General features: G+C 44.6%; 1 protein-coding gene across 1 annotated transcript in view; it reads right to left on the bottom strand.

Moving 5' to 3' along the window:
• The window catches only part of AOAH (acyloxyacyl hydrolase), a 105,536-nt gene extending 77,959 nt beyond the window's left edge, over positions 1 to 27,577 (bottom strand). Inside the window, exons 1-5 of the mRNA XM_035129543.2 lie at positions 27,394 to 27,577; positions 23,437 to 23,552; positions 8,002 to 8,097; positions 2,079 to 2,145; positions 131 to 230 (exon numbers count right to left, since the gene is read on the bottom strand). Coding sequence (XP_034985434.2) covers positions 131 to 230; positions 2,079 to 2,145; positions 8,002 to 8,097; positions 23,437 to 23,551 — 378 coding nt within the window. The 5' untranslated portion in view covers position 23,552; positions 27,394 to 27,577. The remainder of the gene's footprint in view (positions 1 to 130; positions 231 to 2,078; positions 2,146 to 8,001; positions 8,098 to 23,436; positions 23,553 to 27,393) is intronic.
• Between the last annotated feature and the right edge of the window lie 218 nt (positions 27,578 to 27,795).

Genomic DNA, 27,795 nt, shown 5'->3' with positions numbered 1-27,795 from the left:
CGTTCAGATTAAAAGTTGTTCAGTGGTGTATCCGTGGTTCTGAGACTGAAAGAGCAATGCCCTCTTTCTTGGATAGACTCTTACAAACAAGAAATTTAAAGTTGGCTTTTCATTTCCCAGCAGAACTCACCTTAGTAGGGGGGTAGAGGTGACAAAATGGCTGGCCCGCCTTTCGTTTGCACAAGCCAATGGAATGGCACACCACATCTGGATTCATTTTGTGCTCTATCCTGAAAGGAAATTATGCCAAAAAGCAAAGGCTAAGTTAGGTTCTTTTGACTAAATACCAGCTCCTTCAGTGGAAATGTAAATATATTTTTTAAAAAAACCAATTTAAGATTCATTTTAATATAAGCCCGTTTGACCATAGCTCGGTGATTTTGACTGGGTTGTCCTAGGACCTAGATTCTAAACCTTTTTGCAGCAGTGGATAAACGCTGTGCTTGAATGAAACATCAGAACGGCTGTCCCTATTTTAGCAAATTACTTGAAAGACAAAGACTAAAAGTATACCACTGATTTTTCATTTTGGTGGATCTCAGCGATCCTCTTGACTTTTATCAAGTCTTGGTCAGATTTGCTGTTGAATGTGTGCCATATTAATCAATATGATATTACTGAATTACTTGATTGCAGAAGAACTGCTTCATCTTTAGGTTATGTACGTAAGCACTCCAAAGATATGTAATTACATAATCACAAAGCTTTCACTTCACCAACACTAATGTGGAAGGAGGTTACATTAGCTCATAAGGCTCTGAAATGCTGGTATTAAGGTCAGAGGTTGGAAACGAGAAGAAAATTACATTAACTGCAAGCTAGTTTAGCTAGAAAGGGACCCAGGTGGCACTGTGGGCTAAACCACTGAGCCTAGGGCTTGCTGATCAGAAGGTCGGCGGTTCGAATCCCTGTGACGGGGTGAGCTCCCGTTGCTTGGTCCCAGCTCCTGCCAACCTAGCAGTTCGAAAGCACGTCAAAATGCAAGTAGATAAATAGGAACCGCTACAGCGGGAAGGTAAACGGCGTTTCCATGTGCTGCTCTGGTTTGCCAGAAGCGGCTTTGTCATGCTGGCCACATGACCTGGAAGCTGTACGCCGGCTCCCTTGGCCAATAATGCGAGATGAGCGTGCAACCCCAGAGCCGGTCACGACTGCACCTAATAGTCAGGGGTCCCTTTACCTTTACCTAGTTTAGCTAGAACAGTTCAATTTACATTCACCAGCAGACCAATAATTTCTAAGCAACTCCACTGTCAAAGGAGAGGGTCCTGTGGTCCTATTTCTAAGGTCCTGCTCCCTACAACAGTGGTTTTCAACCAGTATGCTATGGTGCCCTTGGGTGCCTTGAATGGTGGTCAGGGGTGCTGTGGCCAACACTAGCCTCTGCCCCTCTGTCCTTCCCTCCTCTTATGCCCTCTCGTGTTTTTGCCTCCCAAAGGCTTGCACAGCTGTTTGTTGCAGCAGCCCTGGCTACAAGCTCCCCAGGTGAATGGTGCTTCTGGGCTGGCCAGGGGGTGCTTGGGCAGGGTGATGAGTCACCTCTCTTTGGTGCAGAGGGAGGCGCAGCTCAGAGGCCAGGGGCGGCATCTGCGGCTGCCCAGAGGACTCCCAAGGAGAGGGGAGCAGAGAGAAGGTTGAGGACACATCCCACAAGCGAAGGTTTTCAGAAAGGGATAGAGAGGCTGCCAGATCTGCAGGCAAGGGGCGACCAACTGGACTCCTGAGCCCCTTAGGGGTGCCACAGAAAGAATGCAGTTGGTCAAAGGAGCCATGGGCTCAAAAGGATGAAAACCTCTGCCCTACATCATTGGCTTTCTTGGTGTGATGCAACCTCATTTAAGCTTGGTTATGTCATTATTAGGGTTCCCTTTTAAAAAAGGTGAAGGAGAACGACTAACCCAGAAATATTTTGATAGGTATAATAAGGGTAAACAGCAAGCAACTTTACAACATAAATAAAATGATGGATGAATCTGGACACCTGTCAGGCACCAACTGGAAATGGATATTTTAGCCTCCATATAAAATGGCTACTTAGTATACAGATTTACTTATTTATATGACGTGCTAATACTTACAACTCAATTATATGTGGTCCAAATATTTCGGCGATCAGAATGCATGCCCCTTGTAAGTGCAACTTTGCTGGAAAACAACACATTTAGTGAGTGCACATCCTTAAATCTGAACACACCAAAATGCCATTAAGAAGCCAAAAGGTTCCCTGCAGGAACAGAGCAAGACTCTTTCTAGTCCAGCATCCTGTTTCATAGAATCACAGGATTGTAGAGTTGGAAGAGATCCTGAGGGTCTTCTAGTCCAACTCCCCTGCAATGAAGGAATCTCAACCAGATCATACATGGCATATGGCCATCCAACGTCTGCATAAAAACCACCAAGGTGGGAGAGTCCGCCATCTCTCATGGGAGCCAATTCCACTGCCAAACAGAAAGCTCTTCCTGTTTAGTTGAAAACTTGAATCCATTGATCTGGGCCCTAGCCTCCGGAGCAGGAGAAAACAGGCTTTCTCCAGCTTCCATGTGGCAGCCCCTTAGAAATTTGAAGATGGCTACCATATTTCCTCTTTGCCAGGCTAAACATACCAAATTCCCTCAACTGTTCCTCATATGGCTTGGCTTCCAGATCCATGATTTATCTTGGTCACCCTCCTCTGCACACATTCTACCTCGTCAAATGCCTTCTTAAATTGTGGCTTCCAGAACTGACACAGGACTCCAGGTGTGGTCTGACAAAGGCAGACTAGAGCAGGACTATGACTTCCCTCAATCAGAAGACACTATACAGTTGTAGGAAGCTTCCAGGGCGGCTTCCGTCAATCCAGAATGTCCTGCCCAAAGCAGGATATTTGCGTGGTATGTCTTCAGTGCTCAGTCAGAGCAAATGGCAATTCACATTTTCTCCAGATTGATGTTTGCTTTGATTTAGAGCTAAGGACCAGGCTTTCCCTGGGAAAGGAGCAGAGCAAGTGGGAAAACTACTCATACCTATGTTTTCTCGAAACGGGACAAGCGCAAATGTGGATGAGCCTTGGTTGGCCTTGAGCAAGGAAACTTGTAACCTAAACTACCCAACAGATTTTTGTGAGGATAAATGGACTAAAGCTGTCCACTGGCTGACGATTTATTAGTTGACTATTTAGCTACCTTTAAACCGAATGATCATGTAAACAATTGCATTTAAATAGATTTGCAGATTAGTAAGGCCTTAATGAGGGTGAAAGAGGAGAGTGCAAAATATGGTCTGAAGCTCAACATCAAAAAAATCAAGATCATGGCCACTGGTCCCATCATCTCCTGGCAAATAGAAGGGGAAGAAATGGAGGCAGTGAGAGATTTTACTTTCTTGGGCTCCTTGATCACTGCAGATGGTGACAGCAGTCACGAAATTAAAAGACGCCTGCTTCTTGGGAGAAAAGCAATGACAAACCTAGACAGCATCTTAAAAAGCAGAGACATTACCTTGCCGACAAAGGTCTGTATAGTTAAAGCTATGGTTTTCCCAGTAGTGATGTATGGAAGTGAGAGCTGGACCATAAAGAAGGCTGATCGCCGAAGAATTGATGCTTTTGAATTATGGTGCTGGAGGAGACTCTTGAGAGTCCCATGGACAGCAAGAAGATCAAACCTATCCATTCTGAAGGAAATCAGCCCTGAGCGCTCACTGGAAGGACAGATCGTGAAGCTGAGACTCCAATACTTTGGCCACCTCATGAGAAGAGAAGACTCCCTGGAAAAGACCCCGATGTTGGGAAAGATTGAGGGCACTAGGAGAAGGGGACGACAGAGGACGAGATGGTTGGACAGTGTTCTCAAAGCTACAAACATGAGTTTGACCAAACTGCGGGAGGCAGTGGAAGACAGGAGTGCCTGGCATGCTATGGTCCATGGGGTCACGAAGAGTCGGACACAACTAAACGACTAAACAACAACAAACAAGGCCTTAACGTAGCTGCTTTTTCTGTTGAGATGATTTCGTTGCTGTCACTCAGGTGAAAGACAGAAAGGTTATCTTTAATATATTCTTTTCCCCCTGAGATCACACAGTGCAAAGACAAGATAATAATTAAAAACAAAGAAAGTGTGCTTCAATCTCATTCTTGGCCTCACTTATTAAAATTTGCCCCCACATTAAAAGCAGCACACTGAAACCAAGATATATATCCAGAAGTGTATATATTTAAGTGCCCTTCAAACTCATTCATGGCCTCACCAATTAAAATTTGCCCCCTACCATAAATCTTTAGTTGATTAACCTACTGATTACCAACTAAACTCTGCAGTTCCAATTGTAAGACACTCTAAAAACCACTGTTAATTAGTTAATGAATATCACAGGTTATTTTTAAAGGAAGCAAGGAAAGATAGGTCAAATGGGTTTAAACAGTCAGGTGTACACCTCTCAGAGATTGGGGTAGCATGCAACAAGTATTTTGGATCAGTGAATATGCAAATACAGAAACAAGTACAAAAGTTCAAGTACAGCTGCTAAAAAAAATCTACATTCTCAGTAGCTTTAAAAGGGCACGGTGAATGTTCTAGGTGCAAGGTGGCAATATGTAAAAGAAGAAAATTAAGAAGAAAAACATCTTTTAAAGAAAGAAAAGAATCATGTCATACAATTTCTTTATGAAACTTCAAAGCACACAGCTGTTCCTTCTGATCCAAGGTGAGTCATCTGTATTTCAACCGAGCTTTTAGCCTATCTCATTGTCCTTCCTTATAAAGAAAACCTCCTCTCTGTCCATTTTTCATATTGTGGTTAATCTGCATGAGTTTAATTTGGCCAATTAAAATTAGGCCCTTGACTAAAACTAGATTTCTCGTTCTTTTCATGCTCCTACCATAAGGCTAAGGAGAAGGCGGGGAGAAAATGGGTTCCTTAAAGCACTGCTAGAAAGGTTTGCCCAAAAGGCAAGTTATTAGAGATGTTCAATTCCCTAACATGCCCCCCAAGAAAGAACAATAGACGGAGACCTGTGCAGTTATGATACACACCCACCCCTTAGCCATGCTCTTTCTCTTGCCACAACATCTAGAAAGGAGACATAAAATATCATCTGGCTAGCAATAATTTTTTATGCGCAGAATTCTTATGGGCATAACAAATACTGTTCATAAATATTCAAAAGGACTTAACTGCCACTCCTCAAAAACTATGATTGGCTTAGGAGATGCAGCAGTAAGAGAAGATTAGCATAAGAACGGAAGAATCACCAGCGAGATTCCTCTGGGAAGCTCATAAGCAGAACGTGATGGATCCGTCCCCTGAAGCTCTCCCCCAGCATCTGTCAAGGAGGTGTCCTGACATTTTCCCGCAACAGCAAATTGTCAGTGATAGACCACGTCCTCCATTCATTTGTCCAGACAGTCCTTCTGAAAAGCTATCTAAATTAGTGTCCATCCCCAAAGTGAGTACTTTGTAAGACATTGCTGCCTCTGATTATTTCTCTACTGATGCTTTTCGTTACTCTTCTTTGGTGTGGGATATTTAAAGTGCAATCAAACCAACGATTCATGTCTTGCTAGTGTTAAGTCGTGGGTGCAGATGTCAGCTCTCGTGTGACCCAGCATGCTAGCAAGGATATGCTAGGAGTCAAGTCTAACAAGAACAATCTTCTTTATTGCAGTAGGAACTTAACTGGGGTGGAGGAAAAGGAGACGAGCTTCTTTTCTACTCTCAGGAACAGGAGTTGGGGAAAGGATACATTTAGATTTTGGCGGGACCCGATCATAGCAAGGATCCAAATTGTACGAACAAGTTAACCAAGAGCAACTGTCACCACACCCGTTTGGATCCTCCGGGAGCAGGACAGCTAGTTACAGAACTTAACAGTGAGATTCATGTACACAATTTAAACCATAAATAACAGCTACATGGTAGGAGCAGAAGGTCAAAGAGTGTGGGGTATTTTCCTACCTGCCTCTTTTTTTGTTGTTGTCTCTTCCTCATCTCTTCATTGCCAAGCCAGAAATTTAATAATAATAATAATAATAATAATAATAATAATAATAATAATTCCAGTTATCCTGGGATCATGGTGAACAACTCACTAACACACACATATCTCAGCATGCACCAGTGTAGAATAGTTCATTTTCTCTGTGTTGTACCACTGCAGACAGCACATGTTTTAGAAACGCATATTGGAATGGACTGTATTCTGCTCTGGTCAGACCTCACCTGGAGTACTGTGTCCAGTTCTGGGCACCACAGTTCAAGAAGGATACTGACAAGCTGGAACATGTCCAGAAGAGAGCAACCAAAATGGTCAAAGGCTTGGAAACGATGCCTTATGAGGAACGGCTGGAGAAGAGAAGGTTAAGGGGTGATATGATAGCCATGTTCAAATATATAGAAGGATGTCATATAGAGGAGGGAGAAAGGTTGTTTTCTGCTGCTCCAGAGAAGCAGACACGGAGCAATGGATTCAAACTACAGGAAAGAAGATTCCACCTCAACATTAGGAAGAACTTCCTGACAGTAAGAGCTGTTTGGCAGTGGAATTTGCTACCAAGGAGTGTGGTGGAGTCTCCTTCTTTGGAGGTCTTTAAGGAGAGGCTTGACAGGCATATGTCAAGAATGCTTTGATGGTGTTTCCTGCGTGGCAGGGGGTTGGACTGGATGGCCCTTGTGGTCTCTTCCAACTCTATGATTTATGAGGAACGGCTTAGGGAACTGGGCATGTTTAGCCTGGAGAAGAGAAGGTTAAGGGGTGATATAATAGCCATGTTCAAATATATAAAAGGATGTCATATAGAGGAGGGTGAAAGGTTGTTTTCTGCTGCTCCAGAGAAGCGGACACGGAGCAATGGATTCAAACTGCAAGAAAGAAGATTCCACCTAAACATTAGGAAGAACTTCCTGACAGCAAGAGCTGTTCGACAGTGGAATTTGCTACCAAGGAGTGTGGTGGAGTCTCCTTCTTTGGAGGTCTTTAAGCAGAGGCTTGACAGGCATATGTCAAGAATGCTTTGATGGTGTTTCCTGCTTGGCAGGGGGTTGGACTGGACGGCCCTTGTGGTCTCTTCCAACTCTATGATTCTATAGGGCAACCAAAAAACCCTGCATATATAAACTTTTAATGTCAGGGTTGTGTGCTCTAGCTTAGTCTTCTCCCTTCCACCATACTTTTCTATGTGCGTAATACATATTTTCCCAACAGGAACCACTCAAATAATCCTTTCCATCTACATCCTAAAGCAGTGGTTCTCAAAGAGTGTGGCATTCCACACTGGTGCGGCAAGAGAAATTGGTAAGCGTGGCAGGAAGATTCAAAGAATCTTCAAAGAAACATTTTAGTACAGTACAGTATAGTATCAAAATATGTTTTCATTTGCAGAAGATGGATAGATATATTTTCAAACTGAGAGCAAAAGCATTGAGTGATGCTGAGGACAATCCTAGTTGTGATCCAGAATCGCTGTTTGAACAGAGAGCGGGAGAAGACTAATTTACAATTATATTTTGGGAACCATTCATGTTCTTATTTGGCTGCATTCTTTTATACTTTCTGGATGCCCCGTGATCGTATTCTAAAGCAGTTGTGTTCTATGTTGTAAACTAAGCCCTGCTAGTTGTTGTTTCTTTTTGTTTTCCAATGCATTTCTTTTTTTAAAAGAAAGAAAGAAATCAGTGTGGCACGAGCAAATGTTTAGTCTGAAAGTGTGGCCCAGAGAAAAAAATTGAGAACCACTATCCTAAAGGAATACAGAGAAAGAACCACCACATTTCTACTGATTACATATGATGGCCCTCTATCCGAATCACTAGTGCTATTCTTACACCCTTAAACAAGATAAAGACTGAACTGCTGTCAAATTAAAGGAAGTAAAAATAGGTCCCATGTATAACGCTTTGATAGCCTTCAGTTGCACTAAGCCACGTTGCGACTAATAATAGCAGTGCAACATTTACAGCCGTAAGTGTGAATTCATAATAATCACTGAACAGACCAACATATGGCACATTGCCTTTTTTTACCAGGTAAGTAGCTACAGAGCCTCTCCAGAGCTTCTTTTTCTGTAGAATTGTGGACTTGAGCAAGCTGTTCTATTATGGACACCACAAGGACACATCCTGCAAAGGCAAGGAGAAAGAAAGATTCATGTTACTCATACTGATTTTAAAATTAAAAAGTTCTCTCTTTTTTTGGTAAAGTTTCCATTGTTGGAGGAAGAAGAGCGTTTCTCTAGCAAACTCCGATGTCCTAGTCGGGAGTTAGCCAGTCATAGAATCATAGAGTTGGAAGAGACCACAAGGGCCATCCAGTCCAACCCCCTGCCAAGCAGGAAACACCATCAAAGCATTCCTGACAGATGGATGTCAAGCCTCTGCTTAAAGACCTCCAAAGAAGGAGACTCCACCACACTCCTTGGTAGCAAATTCCACTGCTGAACAGCTCTTACTGTCAGGAAGTTCTTCCTAATGTTTAGGTGGAATCTTCTTTCTTGTAGTTTGAAGTCATGTGAAGTCCGTTCCTTTCAGCAGCACCATTCCCGTTTGACTTTCTACAAACCAGTGCTCGTGCTAACTGTGCTTCTCCCCACAAACCAGTTACCGTAACCATGATTTGAAGAGCACTTGCAGCCTAGACTATCAGGAGTCTTGTATTATGAGATTACTGTTCATACTATGGGTACGAGGAAGCAAGGAGCTACAGAAAACAGTCATCTGTTATGGATTCTTTACTATTCTGAGAGATCCAAAGTAGGAAGTAAGAAGAGGGGTACAGTAGGGATAGCAAAACTGAGAGACCAGGCACAGTGTTCAAACTTGGGTCCCCAGCTGTTGTTGGACTACAACAGGCATCCCCAAACTTCGGCCCTCCAGATGTTTTGAGGCTACAGTTCCCATCATCCCTGACCACTGGTCCTCTTAGCTAGGGATCATGGGAGTTGTAGGCCAAAACATCTGGAGGGCCGCAGTTTGGGGATGCCTGGACTACAACTTCCACGATCCCTGCTACCTAGGGATGATGGGAGTTGTAGTCCAACAAGAGCTGGAGACCCAAGTTTGAGAAACACTGGACCAGAAGTTATTCATTCCTGATGAATAGTCAAAGAAGCAAAGCAGAGTAACCCAACACACCCAATGGCAGGAAAATACCAAGAAGTTAAGCTTCCTAGATGAAAGGAAGAGATTATGAAAATCAAAACCTTCTCCAACCCATTTGCAACATAACAAGGTTAACTTGTAAAATGTAATGCTAGATAGCAGAAGCTTGCAAAACCCTAGATCTGAGCCAACTATCTGGTAAGGTGTATAGCAGATTTCTCGATTAGGACTAGGTGACCAGGGATTGGCCTGGGGAGTCATAAGACCATTACTAGACAACTAGAGTGGTCAGATGAAAAAGAGGTCAGGACTGCTGTAATAGCTGTGCAGAAGAGGGAATTTTGCACAACTGATAAGGGTACAGAAAGCCCTCAATTCTTTTGCATCTGCTCATCCTGTTGTACTGCAGCCTAGGTGGTGCCTCTGCCTTGCAGTGCTTAATCAGTCAGGTTTCTAGGGAAGGCAGAGTGCCTGATGATAGCACAGGAACAAAAGCACCAAGTCCTGACTGCCAGATGACCCTGTATTACACTAACTCCGGTGGCACAGTTAATCCCTGCTAATCCCATCAGGAACTATGGCTAGTGGCTTCCAAGAAAGCCAGGGTTCGGAAGAAAACTTTGCATCATGTTTCTGGACATATCAATGCTTTCATGAGTGGTGCAAGTCCAACGGACAACACGGTGTTATTGCAAAGAGCAGCTGTGTCGCAACACCTCCGCTTGCAGTCTTCAGTGTAGCATCCTGAATGCAAGCCTCTGTCTCATCCTGGATTTCAAATTCAGTGGTAAATTAGCAAGGGCACTCTGAACCCTCTGCAAAATGCATGCCTAGACTCTGATATGTGATAGACTAAAGGTAAAGGTAAAGGGACCCTTGACATCCAGTCACGGACAACTCTGGGGTTGCGGCGCTCATCTCGCTTTACTGGCCGAGGGAGCCGGCGTTTGTCCACAGACAGCTTCTGGGTCATGTGGCCAGCATGACTAAGCCGCTTCTGGAAACCAGAGCAGCGTATGGAAATGCTGTTTACCTTCCCGCCAGAGCGGTACCTATTTATCTACTTGCACTTTTGAACGTGCTTTTGAACTGCTAGGTTGGCAGGAGCTGGGACCGAGCAACGGGAGCTCACCCCGTCGCGGGGATTTGAACCGCCGACCTTCCGATCGGCAAGCCCTAGGCTCTGTGGTTTGGACCACAGCACCACCCGCATCCTATGTGATAGACTAATCAAGGGCATGTTCAGCATGACTGCCAACACAGATCCAACTATCACATTCCCTCTCATGTAACGCTTTTCGAAGGAGTCAGGTACACATTCAGCTGCCAGGCATCAAGGGTACTAGAATAATGCGCAGAGATCATAGCAGTACACTGGATTTTGGATTATTTAGGAGCAGGGATTTTTTCCAAAGAAAACCCATGTCACTGTACCTATGAGTTATTAATGCAGAGCACCATTATAAGGTGAAATATAAACTGCTGTTTAGAAATTGTAGCTGCTCAATGAACACTTCCATACTAACATTAATCTGTTAACGAGGTAGGAGCATCCTGACTTTTAACAGGAGTATTACCATACTTTTAATAGGACACATATTGTAGTTATACTCCCTATACACACAAATATTAACAATCACAGGATTTCATAGGAATTTGACCTGCTGGACTAAATATTAACATTGTTCTTTAGATTTTAAGGAAAATACCACCTGTCTTTTAAAACCTAAGGAAAATCTCTTCTGCTGATGTCACATTGTCAAGATGTTTTATTTTCTTTTATTCTTGCGCTTTAAATATTGATTTCAAATGTGAAAGTCCAAGTTGACCAAGTTTGCAATCTAGGAGTAAGTCCCACTGAGCACAATAGTATTTGCTTTTGAATCGTCACAATTGTATTGTAAATGTATTAGCTGCAGCAAATTGTTAAGGTTGGTTCACTTTCCCACTGTATGTAAGACACACCCTGCCTTGAGCAAAATTAGCCGAGTGCTATTCTTCTCCAGGAAGTAGGACATGATTCAACCAGAGTAAGGTAAAGGACCCCTGGGTGGTTAAGTCCAGTCGAAGGCGACAATGGGGTTGCGGCGCTCATCTCGCTTTCAGGCAGAGTAAGCCGGTGTTTGTCCACAGACAGCTTTCTGGGTCATGTGGCCAGCAGGACTAAACTGTTTCTGGCATAACGGAACACCGTGGCGGAACCAAGAGTGCACAGAAACGCCGTTTACCTTCCCGCTGCAGCAGTACCTATTTATCTACTTGCACTGATGTGCTTTCAAACTGCTAGGTTGGCAGGAGCTGGGACTGAGCAACGGGAGCTCTGTCGCACGGATTTGAACTGCCGATCTTCTGATCGGCAAGCCCAAGAGGCTCAGTGGTTTAGACCACAATGCCACCCGCAACCAGAGCAAGAACTTCTAAGTCCTGTAACTGGATTAAATGAGACAGTGAAGCACAAATATCTTTCACTTTCCAATGATCCTGGTAGAATTCAGTAGTGACCAGAACCGTGATTCAGAAGCCAAAGTGTTCCCATCTAAGAAGCTGGACCAAGTTCCTAGCTCTGAGCTGGATATTGGTGAACAGGGTCCCCCTAGTCCTAGGACTGGCTGAACCAGATGCCATAGTGCTGTGACCCATCATAGATGCCTTCTCATGGCCGGAAGAACCCAAAGCACAGGAAACATACCAGGTGGGAGGTATTGGAAAGAGGTCTCTAAAAAGGTGCAGAGCATAGAGGCACAGGTGCAAAAGGCCTCAATTCACTTCCAACTTAACAGAGCCAGTTACTCAAGAAGAAGAAGAAGAAGAAGAAGAGGAGGAGGAGGAGGAGGAGTTTGGATTTGATATCCCGCTTTATCACTACCCGAAGGAGTCTCAAAGCGGCTAACATTCTCCTTTCCCTTCCTCTCCCACAACAAACACTCTGTGAGGTGGGTGGGGCTGAGAGACTTCAGAGAAGTGTGACTAGCCCAAGGTCACCCAGCAGCTGCATGTGGAGGAGCGGAGACGCGAACCTGGTTCCCCAGATTACAAGTCTACCGCTCTTAACCACTACACCATACTGGCATCCTAGGATGAACTAGAAGTTCATCACAGTGCTGTGACAACCAACCTGCCTTGCCCTAACCAAGGTTTCTTCTGCTGGGCAAGAACAGGGCACTCTCATCCCTTCAAATGAATGGGATGCAAAACTATTCCATCATGGACGGACTCGGCCTCATAATCTCAAAACTTTGGAGTTGTACATAACTTTTTTTCAAAGCAACATTTAAGAGATTGACTTCTTGGTAGCACTTGACAATGACTTTCACTCCTTGACAGGATGAAGGAGCATTTTTATTTCAAGAAGTGTCTCGGTATTACAACGTCTATCATCCCTTCGCAGCCAGACCTGAGCATTAATAAACCTGCCTGTCTCTTTTCAGATATAGTTTGTTCCACCTGCATTTAATTTATGAGGGGGATCAGAGCATACTATACTCATACTGTTCAACAGCAATAATCTAAAAATTCACATTTCAAGAGGCTGCTTTCCTATCATACTAAAAAAGAGAGAATGTGTTTAATAATAAAATGACATTTCTAATAGACTAGAGGGAGTTTAGATGGGAGGAAATCACATCTCAGCTAATAAAGTTGGAGCGAGAGTTTGCTGGCCGTGAACCCCCTGGCAAGCTGAACAGACTGTTGAAATTAATCTACTTCTGCAGCAAACACACAAAGGAAATTCTAATTAGAATGGTATCAATGGCTGCAGATAAAAGGCCAGCACAAAAGAGTTCCTTTTTTTAGAATACAGATTTTAAATGCGGAAAAAGCGGCCAACTTTGTTATTATAGTTACGTGGGTTTAGCTGCATTGTGCATGATCCTGCTCACATTAATTTAACCAGATGGGAATATGACTTAACATTCTTTTTCATTGTTAAAGTAGAAAATAAGGATATGCCTGCATGGCACTTTCCCCTTTACGATTCAGGTTGCAGTACAATGTGCCCTTGAAGCCAGTGAAAAATGCACATATCTGTCTGGCAAATAATGAATTTTCCTGGTATATCAGGCTAAGGGCTGATGGGAGATTCTTCTCTTGGCATACTGGAACACACAGCAGAAAGCCTGCCCAGTTGCTCTCTAAATAGTGCTGGCTTAATTCAGAATTACAGTTCTGGTTGGTTCCAATCTACATATAAACACATGTTGAGTCAGCTGTGCAGACCTGGCCCAGGGCTTATTGGCCTCATCCATGACAGCAGTGACTATTCTTAAGTAAAAAATAAAAAATAAAATAAATCCAACTTTCAACTGAAGATTAGAATCCAGTCTGGAAAGAAAAGATGGCTCCAGAATTCAGTTACAGATTCCGAAGTTTTAAATCTCCCAGGAGTTTGAAAGATGTTGTGAGAATAATGTCCTGAAGTCCTGAAAGGTGGCGGATCCAGTGACCGGATCCAAACATCTCTGCTTGATGTGGGTGTGGGCGATTATGGGCAACAGAACACAGCGACAAACCCTTCTTTTTGCGTTTTGGGGAGCACTGCACAAGGGACCTTGCTAACCGTTGACATTATGGTATCAGGTTACTGAGATGTGGGTTGTCCTGCCCACCTGGCAGAATTGGCCCACAGGGGGAAATAAGGTCCTGGCCCATTGGTCCTAAAAGGTCCCCAACCCCTGGATCTATACTGACCGGCAGAGGCTCTTCAGGGATCCTGCTCAACCTGGCGATGCTGAGGACTGATCCTGGGATCTTCTGCATTCATTGCCAGTGAGCCATGACCCTGTCCGCAAGGGGAACGCAGGGCCATCTTAAGCATACCCGGCGCCCTGGTGTGAAGGTCCCTCCGGTGCCCCCCCATTTCCCAGAGTTGACACCCCCCACTGGCGGTGGCAGCTGCGTGGGGCTCGGCGGTCATGTCTTTGTCGCCTTGCGCTGCCGCCGCGGCACCGCTGGCCGAGCTGCTGGGTGAGGCGCTAGGGCGCCCGACGGCTCGGCGGTGCCCATGGCCTCGCTCGTGGGGCTCTATGCGGCGCCGGCAGCATTGCAGCCGGAGCCGCCGCCGCGGCAGGAGCCAGGGACGGAGCTGGGTTGGGCGGGCGCGCAGCTGGCCGCTAGCCTGGCCGCCTTCTACACGTGCTTTCAGCCAGCCCGAGGCAAAGCCGGAGCGGCACCAGAGCAGCAGCGCCTGGAGATCAGCAGCGCTGGCAAGAAGCCATACGGGCCATGCCATGGTTGGTGCTCCCCTTTGCCGACAAGCGTTGGAAGGTGGGCACTGCAGAGCGGAACAGGGTCCTAGTGCCCCTGCTCCGCTTGCTTTGCTCCCTGCTCTCCCAAGCGGCACGGCTGGCGGAGGGAAAAGGGAGGCCTCCGCGCAGCTCCCCCACTTGCTGGGGCGCCCCTCAGCACCCCTGCGCCCTGGCGCCCCGCGCCAGTAGAATCAATGGGCGAGCCGGCCCTGAGGGAACGCTACATTCAGGTTTGATCTGCAGGCTTGTTCCCGTGCACCTCCATCACGGAGACTTCCACAAAAGCAAGGGAGGGTTTGAAATGCCTCCCCCAGCTCTCAACACTGCTTCCTGAGCTTCTCTGGCATCGCAGGGCCCCAGCCGTTAGGGCAGTCTAGTAACTACGTTGATTTCCCCAATGTAGCAGTTGGCGTGACAGTTACTGCTGATGTCTTTGCTTCCAAAGCCCCACATGCAAACCAAGCATACTGTTTCCCAGGAGCATTCCCCACACACATAAACACGCAGCAAAGGTCTGCTTTGTAATAGGATAGCTTGCATCTCCTACCTGCCTTCCAGGGGAATGAGCTATCCTAGTTATTTAAACACTGACAGAGCTCCGTGCAATCAAATGTGGTTCAAAATTCAATGGAAAATAAGGGCAGATGTAACAAAGCCCATTGCCTCCTGACTGTGGGGAAAATAATGGTTTTTATAAAAAACGAATTATCTGTTTTCAAAAGCTTTGCATCGTTATGGAAGCAGAACAAATAGTTTATTTTGCTCGTCTTCTTTGGATATGAAATCCCAGACCTGCCGCTACCCCCGTGCAACTAAATCTGCAGGAAATACAAACCTGAATGAAGCAGCTGATTTTGTACTGCTCTCCTCCGTGAAACAGAACCTCTAGATTCAAAATGGTCTGAGAAGCACAGCAAGAACCAACTCCTACTAGTCTAACACAGCCCTGTGGAAATTCTGCAAGGAAAGCAGCCACCTGTAGAAAATAAGCTTCACTATCACTTGTAATACTCAACACATTTCTGGATTGTTCCTCATTAGGGGATAAATTATCCCCAAATGGCAGTGGGGACAAGTGCCCAAATCAATGTAGGCAAAATCATCCCCTCAAGTCAGGCATAGGCAAACTCAGCCCTCCAGATGTTTTGGGACTACAATTCCCATCATCCCTAGCTAACAGGACCAGTGGTCAGGGATGATGGGCGTTGTAGTCCCAAAACATCTGGAGGGCCGAGTTTGCCTATGCCTGCCTCAAGTACTGAGGATTTAGGGGACATTTTAAGGCTTCAAATTCCAGAAATGCATATGACTGAAATGTAAGTCATCTGTTGTCACCTACAGAAATAGCCCACTGCTGCTATGACCAATATTACTTGTTGAAAAACAACATATCCAAACAGTGTACATGTTGGTCAATAGTGGGCTATTTCTGTAGGTATTGCAACAGATGACTTGCTTTTCAGTTACCATTAAATGGGAAATGGCACCTCAAGTGTCAATATTTAGAAACATTTACTGTATATTTGGAAACATTTACTGTATATTTGGGAAACTTCCTGCCGTTAGAGAACACTTTTTCATCACATTTTTTTGCTAAGCAGACCCTGCACTGTATTGCAACTCTCTTCTCTAGAGCGATTTTGGCCTTAAATGGAAAGCCTGGACTTTGAAGTCATCTTATTTTACTTGTTATTTTGTATTATATTTACTGTTTTTAATTAGGTTTTTATAATTTTGGATTATGCGGAATGCTTTATCGGAGTGGATGTAGCAACCGAGTAATTTTGTTGTTCCCGCAAGGGGACAATGACAATAAAGATATCTTATCTTATCTTCATGGGTTCTTCAAGCCAGTTGTACTGCATAGCTGCCATCTCCCGTATTCCCTGGGAAACCCCCGTTTTTCCAGCTGTCCCCAGCCGAAAAAATGGATTTTTTTGTTTTTCCCCGGTTTATTCTGGCGCGGCAGCCATTTTGGAACTGGGCGGAGCATGCTCAGAAGCGACTTTTGATGCTGCTTTGCCCAGTTCCAAAATGGCTGCAGCGCGACTTCTGGTGCGACGGCCATTTTGGAACAGGGCAGAGCAGCATCAAAAGTCACTTCTGAGCATGCTTCGCCCAGTTCCAAAATGGCGGCAGCGCTACTCCCGGTCTGCTACTTCCAGTCCAGTCCCTTATTTCTCAGGCCGGAACTTGGCAGGTATGGTTGTACTGACATACATGGGGCTGTAACTGTGTTCTGCAACACACTCAATGCTCCTCCATAGCTGTGCCTGCCAGGGGAAGATCAGTTGTGGTCATCCAATTGAACAGCCCCAGGATTTACAAAACCTGCCTTTGGGCACCCTCTGCAAATCAGAAAGCACAAGTAATTGGTGGTGGTGGTGGTGGGGATAACCTTCTTAATGCAATAACAGTGTAATGCACAACACACAAGAAGTGCTGATTGGCCCCAGTTTAAATGTAACATTCGGGGAGAAATGACAAACTGACTGTGAACGGCAAAGGAACCCCATTGGAAGAAAAGCAGGAGCTCGAGTTTTGAAGGGCAGCAACCTTTGGGATGGCATAGGTCAGGGGTCAGCAAACCTTTTCAGCAGGGGGCCAGTCCACTGTCCCTCGGACCTTGAGGGGGGCCGGACTAATTGAACGAATTCCTATGCCCCACAAATACACCAGAGATGCATTTTAAATAAAAGGACACATTCTACTCATGTAAAAACAGGCTGATTCACGGACCGTCGGCAGGCCAGATTGAGAAGGCGATTGGGCCTCATCCAGCCCCCAGGCCTTAGTTTGCCTATCCATGGCATAGGTCATTCCTTTCTGTTCCTCTTTTTCCTTCCTGCCTTTCCTGCCTCCATTATATGATTGTGGAAAAGGTACATGATAGGAAAAGGAAGGAGGGGATATGATAATATAATGCCCCATTTCCTCCTCCCTTTTCCAAGCACTTCTTCAGCTTCCTTTTCCTAGAAATTCAGAGTTCCCATGCAAAGCGTATGCTGTTTTATGAATTTCCTCTGAGCATGATTCCACAGCACACTGCAAGATTCTGGGAGTTTCAGGTGTGCTTAACCCACCAAGGTCTGTGTTTCCTTTGGGAAAATGAGCCACAGTGATGCCTTTATGATACATGCTTCATTATGCATATATACAACCTAAGTCTACAATGGAGGGGACCCCAGCATGACGCTCCAGGAGGGTCTTGCCTTCTCCATAACTGCAGCATTTCATTCAAACAGGCATCTGCTTGTCACACAACCTCCTCTCCCTCAGCTTCTTGTCCACATTACTTCTATCCCTTCCCTAAGCTCTTGGCTTTACCTCTGGAGTCGGAAGGTACCCCACCCCTCTGATCCTGCCTCATGCTAACAACCCATTACCCTCCAGGCTGCCACCTCAAAAGGGAATTAGTCTGAGTTGGTTACTTTTTAACATAACACAGGAAGCACCAGCCTGCCTTAAGTGGCTCTTTACACGTGCTGATTTCGGAGGGTTTGGAAATGTCTAATACACAGGCCAAATACACACATGGGTCTGACATCCCATTCTAACACAAGCTCTCACCGAGCCCAGGCATTTAGCACCCACAAACCTCTAACAATATCTAGGATTTAATTATGTGCAAAAACAACAATAACCCAAAACCTTGGCCTGAGAACATATTACACAACACACTATTTGGAGCTTTTTGAGTCTAAAGTACAAAAGGCTAGTGTAATATGCAATTTTCCCAAGGACAATAACTGAGAATCAATTTCCCATTCCATTTGCAGCTCTAACAACAATGTAAATGTGACTTGACTTGACGGATGATAACTTCAGGACCCTAAGACCTGTACGAACACTTGTTTCCAGTTTTGCTATTTCTCCATTGTTTAGCATCCATTATCTCTTTGGCTGATTCCCTGTTTCCTCAATTTCCTCTCCATGACACTTTGTCTCTCCCTTCTTTTCATTGCCCTTCACCCTCGAAAATGGACAATATGGGTACACTCTGCACTCTTAACTGTTCATACTGATATGGTGACGTGGACCTAGGAATAAGAAGAGGGGGGAGGAGGGAGGACGGGACTTTCTGATATTTCTTCTTATCCTTAAATCAAATCAAGCACTGATTTACACTCGCATAAATTGCTCAGAAACCACTGAACTCACTCTGGACGGGCACTAGCTGAAGCTCAGAGTTTAGATTGATTTTCTGCATAAAATGAATTGTGGTTTTGACGGGCATGCTAACTATAGGACCCCACAGGGTATAAGCAATGTTTTCTAGCATGCCAATGTCCTCAACAGTTGTCGAGTGCGACTGTTTTGGCTGAGTTTTTGCAGTGCTTCCAGTCATTAAACATTTCTGAGTATTGGGGAAAGCACGATTCTTTCAATATGACTGCATGTATATTTTTCAATGTTAAAAATGAGACATGAAATCTATTATCTACCATGTATTTTTCCCAAAATACATGTCACATAACGGAACCAACGTTGAAATTCAATGAAAGACCAACGTAGTTAAGCAGGGACAGCTGGCTTAACAACCATCGGAATGAAGGAAATGTGATTTTTTTTTTTAAAAAAACCCGTTGCATGTCATTTATTCAGATAAAATCCATGCAATCAGGAGAAAAAGAAATTATTTTAAAAATGACTGTAGCTATTTGTGGATCTGACTTGTGGCATCCAATTAATGAACTGCATAAGAGATGGCGACGTGCAATCTATTGCTTTTGCTACTAGATTGTGGGAATTGTTTTAACTGTTTGTTTCCTTAGTTTTGACATGTAAATGATTCCACAAATTTGTAGTTAATGGGCGTGGTCCCCTGCCCCTGCTGAAGGCGCAGGTTTAAAAATGTGGCTAAGAGAACACATTTTTCTTTTTTTTCCAAACTGGTGTGCACCCTGCTGGGGGAAGGCACACAGAAAGCAGCCCTGTAAAATTGCTTGCGTATGTGCTCCATTTTTCTTGCAGATCTACCACACCCCATTTACATGTGCTTCTTACATGTAATACAGAGGCTGCCGCGCTAACTTTATAAATAGCCCTGTTTCCTTCAGAGGGGGTTACTAATGAATAATTAGTTCCACAATTGCAACTATAATCAGGTAAATTATCTGCAGACGTAGCAGTTACTATACATACTTATTTCCCTGTGCAATTAGCAAACATGCTGCAAGTCGGGGCTTGTTCCCATGATCTCTTTTGTCTGGAGACTGTTAATCCTAGTTGATTACCCCGATTAGCAACTCTCCTGGGGCGGAGGAAACTAGAACTGTGCGTTCCCTACCCCTCTGCTGTTTCTACTAACAGCCAGCATCAGAATCAAACCCATCGCAAGGAAGCGATTACTGCTGTACAACAAACCCTATTGAAGTTCGCACATTGAATGCCCATTCCCCAAGCTGAATGTGCCTTGTTTCTCATGGTAAGAACAGCAGCAACAATAGGTAAAAAGACCCCTGGACGGTTAAATCCAGTCAAAGGCGACTACAGTGTTGTGCCGCTCATCTCGCTTTCAGGCCAAGGGAGCCGGCGTTTGTCCACAAGCAAGCTTTCCACATCATGTAGCCAGCAGGACCAAACCGCTTCTGGCGCAATGGAATACTGTGATGGAAACCAGAGCGCATGGAAACACCGTTTACCTTCCTGTCACTGTGGTACCAATTTATCTACTTTCACTGGTGTGCTTTCGAACTGCTAGGTTGGCAGAAGCTGGGACACAGCAACTCCCTTGCAGGGATTCAAAGCGCCGACCTTCCGATTGGCAAGCCCAAGTAGGGTTGCCAGACTCAACAGAGGACAGGACTTCTGTGCCTTTAATTGCCCTGCTCTCTTTTGAGTCTGGAAACCTTAAAGAGAAACCAGCAGACCCTTTGCTTGGAATTTAAACAAAGGGCCTGCTGGTTTCTCTTTAAGGTTTCCAGACTCAAGAGAGAGCAGGGCAATTAAAGGCACAGAAGTCCTGTCCTCTATTGAGTCTGGCAACCCTAAGCCCGAGGCAGCGCCACCAGCAGCAACAATAACCTGAGCTAGACCATGATTGGGAACTGGCCGGCCTGCAGTTCTGAAATGACTAGCAATAGCCTTTATGTGTCTTGCAAGCACTTGCTATACTAAATCCACTTTCACTTTGACATAGAGTACAAGGGTTGTTATCGTACTAGGGACCCAGGTGGCGCTGTGGTTAAACCACTGAGCCTAGGGCTTGCTGATCAGAAGGTCGGCGGTTCGAATCCCTGTGACGGGGTGAGCTCCCGTTGCTTGGTCCCAGCTCCTGCCAACCTAGCAGTTCGAAAGCACGTCAAAATGCAAGTAGATAAATAGGAACCGCTACAGCGGGAAGGTAAACGGCATTTCCGTGTGCTGCTCTGGTTTGCCAGAAGCGGCTTTGTCATGCTGGCCACATGACCTGGAAGCTGCACGCCGGCTCCCTCGGCCAATAATGCGAGATGAGCGTGCAACCCCAGAGTCGGTCACGACTGGACCTAATGGTCAGGGGTCCCTTTACCTTTACCTATAAATGTTTATTTAATGTTTATGCTTATATAAATGTTTATTATAAAAGAATGTTCCTACGTTGCAGGGGGTTGGACTAGATGACCCTTTACCTTTACCTTTACAAGGGTTGTTATCGTACTAGAGACCCCAAGGCATTGCTATTCTGCAATTAGCCAGAAGTGAAATAAAAATTCCACACAGCACTGAATATAAAGGCTACATTAACTTGCAATGCCCTCCCCTACGGCCAACGATCTGCTATAATGTTTACTCAGATGTCAGTTTAAAAATTTCTCCATCCAGGGTCAGCCTTTTACTTTTTCCTGGTAATGACAGTTAGTCATTACTGGTTTTCTTTCATTTCCCCGCCTATTTTTTTATTTTTTATAGCAGAACAGTGTTGTAATTTTGCCCTAAAAAAAGAAAGAAAGATGCTGAAAGGAAACCAGTAATTAAAGTCCTCTGAAGAGTGAAGACAAACTGACTAAGAAGCAACTCATAACTAATCTCCCAGTTTTGATGAACAAGGAAGAATGATAAAACAGACTGAACATGCAAACAGGAAGTAGTTCATTGAAGGTACAGTAGCCCTTAGAAAGTTCAACAGGGCTGGCAGACAAAAATGATAGACTATGCGGAATTAGCAAGACTGACTAGCAGGATCCGAAACCAGGGAGAGGCAAAGTTCCAAAAAGACTGGAGTAAATTTGTGGATTATATGGAGAGGAACTGTAGAAGTTTAAAGACACTTGCAGGGTTGAAATAAATCATACGAAATGACTTTAAATAGAAGGAGTAAAGGAACTGCGAGATAAGAGTTGATAAGAAAACCAAATGAGGGGAGGGAGGGAAGTCAAAGCTCGGCAGAGCATTGGGAATTAGAGATAGGGGAATAGATGTTAAGAAGAGAAAATTTGTGTGTGTTGTGTTTGTTGTTGAATGTTTTGTTTTGTTTATTGTGTTTAATGTGTTTATTTGAAAAATTTAATAAATTGCTTTTTTTAAAAAAAGAAAAGAAAGTTCAACAGGGCTTTGTCTGTCTACATAGAACAGACCGGATTTACAACAGCATTTTATAGTTGGAAGGAAAGTGTCTCAACGAACACCAAAAGGCGAGTGAACACAGGGTGGCAATTCTGAAGAAATGCAAAAGTAAACTACATTTATGTCCATCATGATGGTATAAAAGTACATTATAATTATCAACATCATCATTGAAATTTCTATACCTTCCTTCACAACATAAAAGCACAAAAATGTGTAACGTAATAACGAACTAAAACAATACCCTCCACAGTATTATTTTAGCTGAGATGGCTGCTAAAAAGTTATACAGATTGAAAATTGACAAAAACTATATTCTATGTTTGCTTGGACATAAAACTGGGACATTTACATGCTTGAAAAAAAATATCTCACTACTGCATGCCAGTGGAAGGAAGGATTACTTCTCCACTGCCATTACATCAGCACATTTCTGAGTGGTGAGGGGTTTATTCACAATTGCCCAAATCAAGAGGCTGCTGGAAGCCTTGGAGATGGGCTATGTAACATGTTTGCTAGGCACCTATCCATTTAGGGACGGCACAGAAAATTTATTTTGTTTGTGTTTTAATGAGAAGTAACTAAGTCACACTTTATGAACAAATATAAGATGTGAAACGCAATTAAACTTTGAATTTATGTATGTGTTGGGGGAAAGTGAACATAAAGATTGCTTGCAAAGATGTACGTACAGCAAAGTGTCTATTGCACTTAAATTCCAATGAATTATTATGGAGATAGTTTTCGGGGGGGGGGGTTAATCGCAAATTGCTGTGGAAATGTGGAGCAGTGGATTTAAGAGTAGAAAAATGAGAAACCAAGAGAAACAGAAATTAACAGATACTTTGCCTAGCCTCAATTGCCATTGAATCTAAAGCATTATACCTTCGTATCTTGGAAGTCGAACTGAATCCGTTCTGGAAGTCCGTTCAACTTCCAAAGTGCTCGACTTCCATAGCACGGCTTCTGATTGGCTGCAGGAGCAATCAGTTCTGGGTTTCAATTGTTTGGGAGCTGAAACATTCGAGTTCAAAGGTGTTCGGCTTCTGAGGTTCCACTGTATAGTCAGATTCTACGGGGTCAATTTCGGTTCTTGAGGCCTGAAAATCTGGAGAAGATGCTGGAAGCTGTGTGGCTAACTATAGGGTCTCGCAACCCTTGTCCATCATGACTAATTTGAGTGAGTGGGTGCATCTCCTTGCGTGATGGGAAGGTGCCTCCCACCTTTAAAGAAGCCATAGCTGCTCCTGGAAAATACCTGTCATGGGCTGGAGGCTTATGAGAGAAACCCCTCAGTCCCAAACGTCCACTTTGTGGGGAAGGGCTCAAGATACCCACCTCTCTTTCTCAGATGCAACTGAATTAGCTGTGGCTACACAAGTCTTTGTTGCAGGGGTGTACCAGATGAAAGACAGATGTTGCGAGGGGGTGGTTCTTAGGTCTGGGAATTAGATAGCTTATCTGTTCTGGATGTGGCTGCATTCTCCCTTAAGGTGCGAGTGCATCGTCTGGGATATTTTTATGAAGAGCTGTTTTAAATAAATACAACAAATAAGAAATGAACACATACCTATACAGCTATGCTGCTTGTTTTGGACATTTGGAATGAGGGTGGCGCCTTTCAGCAAAAGCACGAAGAGGAGCAGAAAGTTGAAGGAAGCAGCCGTCTTCCAACGCATTCTCATTCTAGAAGTAAAAACATAAGGGAAGGGTGGGGGAAAACTTCTCAAAATCAGTACAGTGGTACCTCAGGTTAGGGACCCAGGTGGCGCTGTGGGTTAAACCACTGAGCCTAGGGCTTGCTGATCAGAAGGTCGGCGGTTCGAATCCCTGTGACGGGGTGAGCTCCCGTTGCTTGGTCCCAGCTCCTGCCAACCTAGCAGTTCGAAAGCACGTCAAAGTGCAAGTAGATAAATAGGAACCGCTACAGCGGGAAGGTAAACAGCATTTCCATGTGCTGCTCTGGTTTGCCAGAAGCGGCTTTGTCATGCTGGCCACATGACCTGGAAGCTATACTCCGGCTCCCTCGGCCAATAATGCGAGATGAGAGCGCAACCCCAGAGTCGGTCACGACTGGACCTAATGGTCAGGGGTCCCTTTACCTTTACCTTAGGTTACAGACGCTTCAGGTTACAGACTCCGCTAACCCAGAAATAGTACCTTGGGTTAAGAACTTTGCTTCAGGATGAGAACAGAAATAACGCAGCAGCGGCAGCAGAAGGCCCCATTAGCTAAAGTGGTACCTCAGGTTAAGAACAGTTTCAGGTTAAGAACGGACCTCCGGAATGAATTAAGTTAGTAGCCAGAGGTTCCACTGTATTGACATAAGTGAAATTCTTAAGGACTCATGTCATTAAATGTCATGGAGGGAGACCCGAGTGCAGGAGCAAAGCATGCGGTTCTTGCACATGAGCAGCAGAGGTAACCGAGTGCTTTGCCAAGAAAGAACCAAACTTCCAATCGCATGTTCTCACTGGGTTTGTGTGTATGTGTGCGTGTGTTCAGGACAGAGAATCTACCCATTTTGGTTTCTCCCAGCTTCTCGTTTTCCCAATCTTACATTCAGCTCCCCACATTTCCACACCAATATGCAATTTTTAAAAAGCCATCATGAAAATTCATTGGTATATAGACACCTTTGTGTGCCGTTTTGCCTAATATGCACGTTGTTGCAAAGCAATTTTGCCCAATACAATGCATTTTTGTATCCATTTACATGCACACTACCCTGGTATATGCATTTTTGTAAAGGTGAAGGACCCCTGGACGGTTAAGTCCAGTCAAAGGTGACCATGGGGTTGTGGCGCCCATCTCGCTTTCAGGCCAACAGAGCCAGCGTTTGTTCACAGACAGCTTTCCGGGTCACGAGGCCGCATGACTAAACCACTTCTGGCGCAACAGAACACCGTGATGAAAACCAGAGCGCACGGAAATGCCATTTAGCTTTCTGCCGCAGCGGTACCTATTTATCAACTTGCACTGGTGTGCTTTCAAACTGCTAGCAGAAGCTGGGACAGAGCAATGGAAGCTCATCCCATTGAGGGAATTCGAACCATCAGTCTTCTGATCGGCAAGTCCAAGAGGCTCAGTGGTTTAGACCACAGCGCTACCCACACGCCTATGCATTTTTGTACACACTACTTGGCTGGAGAACTGCGTTACAAAATCAGGATAACTGCAAATTTCAAAGGATGGCTGTTGTTTTGGTTCTCATCTTATTTTTGAGAAGTATGAATTTGGCAAGTTGACTTTTAACTGTGAACCCAGTTGAATTTCTCCTGCATGCCTCTCTTCGTGCAAGACTTTTCATTTCCCGCCCCCAAAACATGGATATGGTTGCATTCACTATACTTCAGTCGTGGGATCTAAAACTACATGCAGCAGCCGTTGTCTCTAGCAAAGCTAATCACAAAGTGGTTACTAGATTTTGATGCGATGAGATGCAATGACAGGCAGAAATCCAAAAGGCGGTGCTTCTCCAAACACTGCCTCTTTTTGTCAGAGACAACTGTGGATGGTGAATTTTGCCCTCAGAAGCCCCGCTTAGAAGCAAGAGAAGTGCCACCCTAAAGAAATTGAAATAAGAACTTGAGCATTGTGGCCTAAGCCAAGATAAGTGGTTTCATACGAATTGTAAGTACTGCCTTTGATATTTGTTTGTTTAGATGTATATTAGCAATTTAGTTCGAATACTAATAAGACCTGGTTTATACCACCAGTGAATGTATTAAACATAACAGAAAGCAGAAGGAGAAACTACTGAAGAAGCCCGTCATATGGGCGAAACAGGTGAAAAACACCGGCAGCCTGTCTATTATTGACACTTCGTTCGACCTGCTGCCACTTTGCTGACCGCTACATAGCCTCAAAGACCATAAAGACTGGTTTGCCTTTCGGTATTTATTTGTACATGCTATCTGCTTGACGTTTGGGTTTGGCTTCTGTGTCAGCGTTTGTATATGGTTCTCTTATTGTTTTCTTTTTGTACTAATAATACTTGATTGAAACTTGATTGAATCTTGTGCCCTTGCCTGCTGCTTGTATTGTATTGGACCCTAAAGACAGTAGCAGTTAATGCTGCAAGAAAAGCCATTGCCAGGACATGGGAATCATTACAATTATTAATGGTGGACCAAGGGTATAATGCCATTTGGCCAAAAGCATTTCGGAAAAACTGACACAGAAGGTAGCAAGAGACAAAAAAGAAACATGGCAAGTTTTATGCGGTCTTTTTTGATTACAGAAATGAGGTATATGGTAGAATTCTACCCATAGTTTACAGCACAGTTTGGCTTGCATGCAGTACACATTTAATTTTTTCCTCTTCCCCCATCCTATAAATTCCCACAAATTCTAATTATGATTGATACGAAATTCCTTTTGCTTATTGTCACCCCTCTAAGCAATGCATGTTACTACACATAATTTTGTATCTGTAATGACTGCTCGCCACATCAAATGGGGGGGGCGACTTTTGCATGGTCACACGCAGCCCCCTGGATCCCAGTGCGGCTCCCGGTAGTTCGGACTGGCTTCATCCTCCCCATGCTGGATACCTGGGGGTCTCTGCACACCTCAATCAACCGCCCAATCCTGCCTGGGGAGGCGTAGCCAGGGGATTGGCCAGGGAAGGGGAGGGACCGCCCTGCCCACACAACAGAAGGTGTAGCTTGCCTGGGAAGCGGCAGTCGGCTCCAGAGCTTCTCCCACCCTCCACTCCCTCAATTAAGTCTTCTTTTGCAGGTTAACCTCTTCTCCACAGGCACGCAGGCGCTGCTACGTCAAGGTCGCTGTTGAAGGGCCAGAAAGGAATTTTTCTGCATTGGCAGGTTTTGCCTTTTCCGTCCGTAGAAAAACGTCACAACTTTGGTGGTTTCAGGCCTTGGGCAGAATCCTTTAGTCTATCTTCCTAAATTGGAGGGGGGGCGTGAAGCTGTGTCCCACGCCCCCCTTTGCGGCGGTGATACCAGGGTTCCCCGTTAAAGGGGTCTTGAGGGGAGGCATTGGCAATACGCCGAAAGGTTGTCATTGCTCTCCCCCTCCAGCGACGGGCGAACGGGGGGCGGGTTCTCTGCTTGAACATATGTTCTCCAGAGCCAGCCCAATCCCTCCACATTCTGGATAACCCTGGCTTTTTCTGGCTGGGGACTGGGAGGGATAAACGCCCAATGCCTGAGCCAAGGTCTCCCTACATCTGCATCTTAATAAAGTTGTGGCCAATTTTAATCCCATAGCAAGTTGTCTTGAGTCATTATTCCACTCGGGAGTCACCTGGGGTTTGGGGGACTCCGCCCGTCCATGCAATAATATTGGCATATACGCTTCAACACCACCTTGGGAATATATTCAGAAATGTTTATTGTTGCTTTATTTTTATTTTTTCTGCAATTGTTGAATGTCTTATGCCACAATGTAAACAAAGCTGTATCTCAGTGCAGCCATGTTAAGCAGATTAAAGGTGAAAATGAATACAAACTATGCCACCCCCCCAAAAAAAACAACAACAACCCAGCAGCAAAAGCCTTACCAGTAGTTTCTGCAGCAGCGTCTCCTAATAAAATAGCAACAGCAAAGAAAGAAATGTCTCCTGAGGAGAGGAGTCTCTCACGGAAGTGGCACAGTCTTCGTTTTCCTCTTCCTCTTTTCTTGACAAGTGTGGTTTGGTTAGCTAAGTTTGGTGTTTTCTCATAAACCTCATTCATCTGAAACCAAAGCCATGAGGCAGAGATACGTTTACTGACCAATTCAAAATTTCCCTTACCCCTTGATCCTATCAGGCTCTAGTGACATTAGCAATGTGCCTTGCAAATATACAGAATACAAATAAAGAGGGAGCATTATTGCATGAGTTACTGGCATGGCAAGGTTTTCCCATCCAGCAAGCAAGATCTTCCCCACTTGCCAAGATATTTATATTCCCGGTGAGCAA

This window comes from Zootoca vivipara, chromosome 12, assembly GCF_963506605.1.
Source record: "Zootoca vivipara chromosome 12, rZooViv1.1, whole genome shotgun sequence".
Classification (NCBI taxonomy): domain Eukaryota; kingdom Metazoa; phylum Chordata; class Lepidosauria; order Squamata; family Lacertidae; genus Zootoca; species Zootoca vivipara.
This window is presented reverse-complemented; position numbering and strand designations above follow the sequence as displayed.